This window comes from Drosophila obscura, unplaced genomic scaffold (genome assembly GCF_018151105.1).
Source record: "Drosophila obscura isolate BZ-5 IFL unplaced genomic scaffold, ASM1815110v1 contig_179, whole genome shotgun sequence".
Classification (NCBI taxonomy): Eukaryota; Metazoa; Arthropoda; class Insecta; order Diptera; family Drosophilidae; genus Drosophila; species Drosophila obscura.
In genome coordinates, this window is record NW_024542766.1 from 6974600 (window position 1) to 6982693 (window position 8094).

General features: G+C 44.2%; 2 protein-coding genes across 2 annotated transcripts; one reads left to right on the forward strand and one right to left on the reverse strand.

Moving 5' to 3' along the window:
• Window positions 1–723: 723 nt before the first annotated feature.
• LOC111076533 (stress response protein NST1) lies at window positions 724–2358 on the reverse strand. Its single transcript, XM_022370360.2, has 2 exons — window positions 2247–2358; window positions 724–2185 (listed from the first exon to the last, which is right to left on the reverse strand). The coding sequence occupies exon 2, from the start codon at window positions 2169–2171 to the stop codon at window positions 786–788; it is 1386 nt and encodes a 461-aa protein (XP_022226052.2). The 5' UTR covers window positions 2172–2185; window positions 2247–2358; the 3' UTR covers window positions 724–785.
• A 2883-nt stretch (window positions 2359–5241) lies between these two features.
• LOC121403941 (protein Rae1-like) lies at window positions 5242–8094 on the forward strand. Its single transcript, XM_041592311.1, has 2 exons — window positions 5242–5364; window positions 7801–8094. Exons 1-2 carry the CDS (start codon window positions 5245–5247, stop codon window positions 8056–8058), a joined length of 378 nt encoding a protein of 125 aa, XP_041448245.1. The 5' UTR covers window positions 5242–5244; the 3' UTR covers window positions 8059–8094.

Consider the following 8094-nt stretch of genomic DNA (forward strand, 5'->3'; position numbering starts at 1 on the left):
CTTAATTAAGGAGAACCTCCACAGCCCGCACAGCCGACACGATGACTCCCCATGGACTTGGCAAATAAATAATAAAAACACAAATTGACTCAAACACACAACAGAATGAGCAGAGAGCATGGGTGGTGGAAAATAGAGGAAGGTAATGAAACAAACATTGGGGGTAATGGAACCAGAAAAGACAACCACATAACCACGGCAGGGATCTAGGACTATGATGGAAATGCCTGCGGCAATGTTTGATGCTTTAGTTTATATTGGAAGCTTGCGGAGATATGAGTATAAATATAACAACACACATGGAAGTAATGCGTAAAGGTTCAGTACTGACTTGGAATCAAAATTATTGACTGAAATACTCATAAAAAAAAACATTACACCTACATATGCCAAGTTTCGCTGAATGGATTGGTTATTGGCAGGCTCTTCAGACGGAAATATCCACTTATATGAGCTGTCGGTGCTTTGTAATTAAAACAATTATAATTGCCCGAGTTGAGCATGGGACAAATGCACTGACAGAAAGACAAATCCACGGAGAGAACACAAGAAAAAATAGTAGAGCATGGAAATAATTTTTCAAGCATAGCAAACATTTCTTTAAAATTCAATTTAGCCACCTACAAATGTGCTAAATATTGGCAAAATATTTTCTTACATTTATACGAATTTAATTATTACTTTTTAGTTTTTTTTTTAATGTTATTGCACAACATTGGATGCATTTTTAAAATATATAATGAACATTCTGAAACTCAAAAATTACAAATCATTGGGCGCTTTTTTTAAATGCCACGATCGTCCGAATCCGACAATGGATCCGTGCTCGAATCCCACTTGTTCGGATTTACGTAAATGTTTGAGACGGTGCCACGCAGAGTGTCCAGGCCCTGGTTGAGGGGCACCGGCATGGGACGCGACTCAATGTTCTCCATCCACTTCGAGTAGGCGGCCTCGGATAACTGCAGACGCTTCTTCTCTTCCTTTTCTTGCTCCTCGCGATGGCGGCGTAGGAGTTCGCGCTCTTGCTTCTGCTCCTCGATCTTGCGACGCTCCCATTTCCGAACGCGCTCTCTCGCCTCCTCTGGGGTCTCCTTGCTGCGAGAGGAGCTCGTCTGGTGGACTGGCGGTTTTTTCTTCGTCTCCCGCTGCTTCTGCTCCTCTTTGAGGCGACACCACTCACTAAACTTCTTCTTGGCAGTCTCCGAACGCTCGGCGAGATCTCGTGCCTGCTTCTCGCGCAGCTGCTTGGCGGCCAACAGCTTCTTCTGCTCTTGGGCGGCTTTGCGCTGCTTCCAGGCCTCAAACTTGAGGCCATCACGCTCCTTCTTCTCCTCGAGGCTCTTGTAGTAGGTGGAGGTCGAACACTCCGAGCTGTGACTGGCCAAACTTAGCGAGGGCAATACGTTTCGGCGCCCCTCCGATGTCTGAAAGGCAGCGCCATAGGCGTGGCTCCAGCTGCACGTGGACTGCGAGAGGCTGTCCATGTTGTAGGTGCGACTGCTCATCAGCTCGCGATCTGAGCTTGCCTCAAGTAACTTAATGTCCTCCTGCGTGGCATTGCTAGTGATGTAGCTCCTGCCGCTGGCCGAACCCACGCTGCAGTCGTTGTAGGAATCAAGGCTGTCTTCATCGTCAACGGGTTTGGTCTTGCCCGGAATAACAGTGGGCTTCAGGATGTCGCCCATGTCGCTCTCGTAGGAAGTCTCACTGTGCGAATCCTCCTGCTCCTCCAGTTCGCCCTCGCCATCCGGTCTTGGTGTATTCTTGTAGCAGTTCATTATGGCTTCCAAGTCATCGCCATCGATGCTTAGACCTGTCAACGCATCTCTGGCTTCCTCTGCCTCCAGCTCTTGGCAAAAGTTCATAATGTCTTCGGGATCGCTGTCCAGCAACCCATCAACATCATCTTGGTCGGCCACAATGGTGTGTTGGGATGATGATGAGTCCGTGTCCAAGTCCTCATCTTCCGTTGGTTCTGTTTCCTCTTCGATCGGCTTCTGGCTGCCCAAAAAACGTACAGTGGGTACACCAAATGAGCGATCGCTGAACCCATCGATTGACTCCTCCGAATCGCTAATAATTTCGTTTGAATTTGTGGAACGCCTTCTCGATAGCTCCTGAAAATCCACCACTTTGCCTTTCTTATTTTTTCGCGCCTGAAAAGCCATTTTGTAAAAGCTCTCTGCGTAAGATAAGTAAAAATCAAAGGGAAATACTACAATGGAAATGTACACAAATTTTACCAGAAAAAAACAACCTTAAAAATGATTTTTACAAATTTTTTTGTTAAACAAAAATATTTTTTGTTTGCCTGATTACGTTGTGTTTCTGTTGAATAATGTTCGTAAACTGATGGAAACGAGTAAATTAACGAATGCTGTGTGTAAACCCCACAAACAGAGATTTCAAAAGTCTCTAGATGTGGAGTTTGTTTTTGCTTTGTTTTGCTCAGTGTACCTTTGGGTATCCCAAAGCAAAATGAAAACATTTTAACTAATGACAAACAATTACTTAAACAACGCGTCGAATGGTGGTCCTCTGGCTCAGCGAGTCAGCGAGTGCGAGTCCGACGACGACGACAACGACAACGACGACGACGACAGGACAAAAGGTAATTAAAACACTACCCTATAAACGCAGACACACACGCATACAGACAGATACTCCCTGTTCGCACACAGACAGACAGATACTCACTCCCTTCCTCACACTCACACCCACCCACCCATATAGGTACTTCCCCTCACACACGTCTATGGGTGTCTGAGCGTAAAGTTGCCGTTCGTTCAAAAATCGTTTGCTTTGTGTGTGTGTGTGTGGAATGTCCCTGGTCTCGTGGTTGTGGTCCTGCTCCTGTAGTTGTAGTTGTTTCGGGACCCAGTTAATGTGCGGCCCTTCCATTTTTAATGAGTCTCCAAACCACACACAGATACACCCACACTCTCGCACACCTGCATGGACCCTGCTCAGGTGTAATAAAAAACAAGAAGTAATGCCATGGTTATGTGACTCGACAATGAGATACCTGGTACTTAAGGGCAGTACAAAAGGCAGGACATAGCTCACCGAACATCTCTCAGCTGCTCTGCTTTGAGAGATTGAAAGATTGGGGAGGGAATATTGAATAAACAAAAGTTTGAGCTGCTTCGCTTGAGAGTTTCCTTTTTCCATTTTATTGCCAAAGATTACATGGAACAAAAACAATGCTGATGTGGATACAATATACCCGCTGGAACTCGAAAGAACAAACCCCCCCAGAGTACAAAAGCTTATCGCGCCGCTCGCTTTCAGGCACTCTGTCTCTCTCTCTCTCTGTCTACCGCTTGATAGACATAATGAAATGATTTTTTATATCCCTAATTGTCGTGTATTGTCTGCCAAAATCTTGGCTCTCAAATTAAAAACAACAACAACAACAAAAATACAAAAACCAATTAAGTTGGCCCTTTTTTTGCCGCAACGAGCTGCCAAATGACTTGTCAAAAAGGGGGCGTGCCCTGGTTGCGTGTGTATGTTTTATTATGGGTTCACTCACTGTTCCTATTCCGGGAATCGGGTCACAATACCAAATGATAACACAGCAATGTCGACTTTGTTGGCTTTAAAATATAAATAAAACTAAAATTAAATCGTAGAAAGTGGAGAACTATATTTTAAAGTATTTTAAAATATACTTAAATCGTTCAATTAATTGAACAAAAATATTTGAAAAAAAAAATACGAATCAATTGCTGCTATTTTAAGGCTATCCAAGAGAAAATCGTTATTTAAAATTACTAACTTTTCCACCTTATAATTTACGACAATCTTGGGAAACTTTGCAGCTGTTCAGTTTTTGATTTTACGCGTAAGATTGCGTGCCAAAGTTCGAGTATTTCACGGCTACAAGAACAAGTGTTGAATGAATTAATTATTCCAATTGTATAAAGAGATGTAGAAATCTTTTAAAGCTTTGCGAATGGTCTTTGGTTTAATAAAAACATGGAATATCAATATAGAGAATGCCACGAACTCTATCCCAAGGGCAAGAGTCACCAAAAAACGATTCATCAATTAAATTTTTACGTTGCTCATGAATTTCCCCATAAATTGATTTAAAAATTCTATTTTTAGGACACATTTTGCCATAACTTTTTTGTACGTTTTGCAATGCCGTAAGGACTCCACAGGTTGTCCAGCCATTCTTATTGTGTATGATGTCCTGGCGTCGCGTCAATTACAGCATTTCAGGCACGCACTCGAAATAACTTTTTATTTTTATTTTCCTTATATTGTTTGTTTTTGGTTTTGGTGTAATTATAATTTAATTTTTTTGTTCGCGCACGGAATATTGGCAGAGCCAATGCCAATTGATTATTTTGTGCGTATTTTGTTTGGCTCTACTGCAGGCGCACGTTTAATTAAAAACGTGACAATTTTACCTGTGGCCAATGCGGGGCATATTTCATACGCCATGTGTGACCGAAACCGAAACCGAGGGACCAGAAACCGCCACCCAACCGACCGCTGACCCAACGTCACAGAGCACCGCGGGCTGAAGGGGGGAATATATATTTAAAATGTTATTTACAATCATAACAATGCCATAGTGCCGCCATCGAGTGTCGTTACATTTCACTTTCACCAGCCGCAAATTTAATTAACTCTATGAACACTCTCGCACTCGGATGATAATGCTTATGGCTCCGAATGCAACGCTTGGCTATTGTATTTTTAATCAATGAAGCGTCAAATTGAACTGATTAATTTTTGCCTGTTTGCCAAATTGAACACAGTGTTGAATAAATACGAAATTATGTATTCAAGGCAAATTATGACACACGCAACAAGGGAGATTATGATCTACGAGAGAAAAATATTCTACGCGCCCATAACTCACCTGAAAATCCTTTTGTGTGTCCTACTGCACCAATCCTTAGTGGGTACTGACACCCTCCTGATGACTGCATCGTGGGATAAGACCGTCAAGTTCTGGGATATTCGCAATCCCCAGCCCGTGGTGAACTTTGGACTGCCCGAGCGAAGCTTCGCTGCCGGTGTGCTGTATCCGCTGGCCGTGGTGGCCTGTGCCGACCAGAACATCATCAGCTATTCCCTGGAAAATGGCCCCTTCGAGCTGAGCCGCGAGGACCTAACCAAGTCGTCCGATCACCAAACCGACGGGCAGCAGGTCCGAGCGATTGCCGTCTTTCAGAGTAACCAACGTCCCATCGGATACGTCGCCGTCACCACAAAGGTCATATGCATGTGCGGAACATCCCAGATACCACCGAGAACCGAAAGAACTACGATTTGACGTGCCATCGCCAATACAGTAGTGACGACTCCTCATGTGACATCTATGCGGTGAACGATGTGCGGGTCCTGTGATTAAAATCGGAAATCGGAGATATTTTTATATCACTGCTTGGAGTCAATGCGTTCGAACTAGTTCGTTAAATATACAATTTCAATTTAATTTGATTTAATTGTTACCAAAGAGAAAAATAAATATATATTGAAAGCGTGTCTAGATCTTCTGCCAATTAAGGAAATCTATTTCCATTTTCTGGTTTTTGAAAGCAGAATCGTTCAGAATGAGTTGCCATGAAGCTATGAAGAATCTCCTGTGGGGCAGATGTTGCCTGAGCTAAGAGAATATCTCATCTGCTCCCCAATTGCTTTCCATGCTATAAATGTATCTTTTATGCCTTGCCTGCAAATCCAACTCAATTGTTTTTTATGCAATAAAATGGATCTATCCCCCGAGATTTATTTCTCGGTGCCGCTGTATGGCATTCCTTGTTCAAATTAGGACAAATTAATTTATTAAGGTTATCAAGGATCGTAGTCCAACCTAAAAACTTAGATACTCGTACACTCTGTTCTATGAGATGTTCTATCGAGTATCAAATATGTGTGGGAAAGGTTTTCCTTCTACAGCATTTGAATGGGATTGGATTAAATCTGGAATATTTTCCTTCGTGTAGCAAGGCCTTTAAGGGAAAAGAGAAACGAAGGAGGAGAGAGAGTATTCCACGAAATAGTCCACATTCTTAAAATAATCATCTAATACTTAATTTACATAAATATGTATGCATACGTATGTATGCATACACCGTGCCGCCTGCCGCTTGCCATGAAGCTCCCTCGAAGCTCAGTCCATGATGATACAGAAGATTCGAGTCAGAGAATTGATTTCTGATTTCCTGCCATGGCCCGTCAAGTCAGGGTTCCAACACCTACGCAGATCCTGGAAGTCCCTCTTGCGAATCTCACGCGCCCACAGGCTGTAGGCTGTGTATCGCGTCTTGCCCTTGTCCTTGCGATACGGCTTCCCGGTGACCACTTTGCCAGCCTTGAGTATCTTGCGATTGTTGGTCTTCTCCCGCATGTAGAGACTCTGGCGCATGGTGGAATCGTTGTTGGTGGCCTCCGCTTCGACGCCGTCGACCAGATCCTGCACCAGGTTGTCCCATTGTCGGGGCGGGTATGTATAGTTCTGTCTCGGATAGATTGTGATCATCAAACAGCATCTCAAGCTCGAGCGCCCGCTCCAGTTCGGCCTCCCGTTCCCTCAGGGCATTGGGTGGGCGACCTCGACCTGGATACTTGGCTGGCGGCCTGCTCTGGCCGCTTCTTGCCTTCTTCTCAACCTCCTCCGGGGATTCGAAGTATTGATATATTTTAACCTAGATTAGATTCCACTATACATAACTCTCTCCATAAGAAGCTCTCATTATGAAACTTAATTTAATTAATTAACGTCAAAATATCCCGAGAAGTATAGGCAAGGCCCGTGGATTGCATTTAAAATATGCCCGCCGCATTTCAAATCTCAATCCTCTCGCAATGAATAAAGACAAGATATCCGGACATCCATCTGGAGGTAGACTCGTATAAGTATCGCAAATATATATATATACACTTTATGTGTTCGAAGTAGCTTCCCTTCCAATTAATGGATCAGTTGTTGGCCTTTCTGAAACTGATTCTGATTATATTTTTATGATTAGTTCAAAGCAAACCCTTAGTAGTTTTGGAAACGATTCAATAGTCGACCTCAAAAAGTTTTTTAGAAACAAAGCACAAAACAAAGCAAATCAACCAAAATTATTTTCAAATATAAACCAAGGATCGCCTTGTACACTTTAACAAAATGTCCGACTATTGTTATAATTATTTAAAGGGTTCTCCGGCCTGTGAACCTCCAAGCGATACGGTATCGGCACTCGAATGCACTCCCAAGACCACGACCGCCAAGTGCCTGCAGAAACTGTCTGCTCCGCTCCTGGATGTCAGCTGGAATTGTGACGGTAATCGCATCTACGCGAGCGACGTCGACGGCAGTGTGTATGAATGGAACCTGGACACCAATAACGTCTCTCAGAAGCAGATCCATTCAGCGGGAGTTCGTGCCTGCCACTGGCTGTGGACTCCCAGGTCACCCCTCCTGATGACTGCATCGTGGGATAAGACCGTCAAGATCTGGGATATTCGCAATCCCCAGCCCGTGGAGAGCTTTGGACTGCCAGAGCGATGCTTCGCTGCCGATGTGCTATATCCGCTGGCCGTGGTGGCCTGTGCCGACCAGAACATCATCAGCTATTCCCTGGAAAATGGCCCCTTCGAGCTGAGCCGCAAGGACCTAACCAAGTCGACCGATCTTCCAGAGTAACCGTCACCACAAAAGGTCTCATGCATGTGCGGAACATCCCAGATACCAGCGAGAACCGAAAGAACTACGATTTGACGTGCCATCGCCAATACAGTAGTGACGACTCCTCATGTGACATCTATGCGGTGAACGATGTGCGGGTGCATCCCTTACACCAGAGCATCGCCACCGTTGGTTCCGATAAAAAATTCAATTTCTGGAACAAGGCCAAGCGTTGCAGTATCTACAGCAGTGCCGCGATGGATCAGACGATCACAAAGTGCGCCATCAGCTGTGATGGGCAGCTCTTTGCCTATGCCCTTGGGTACGACTGGTCCATGGGACACGAGCACTGTGATCAAAATCGGAAATCGCAGATAAGTTTATATCACTGCTTGGAGTCAATGCGTTCGAACTAGCTCGATAAATTTAGAATTTAAATTAAATTTTATTTC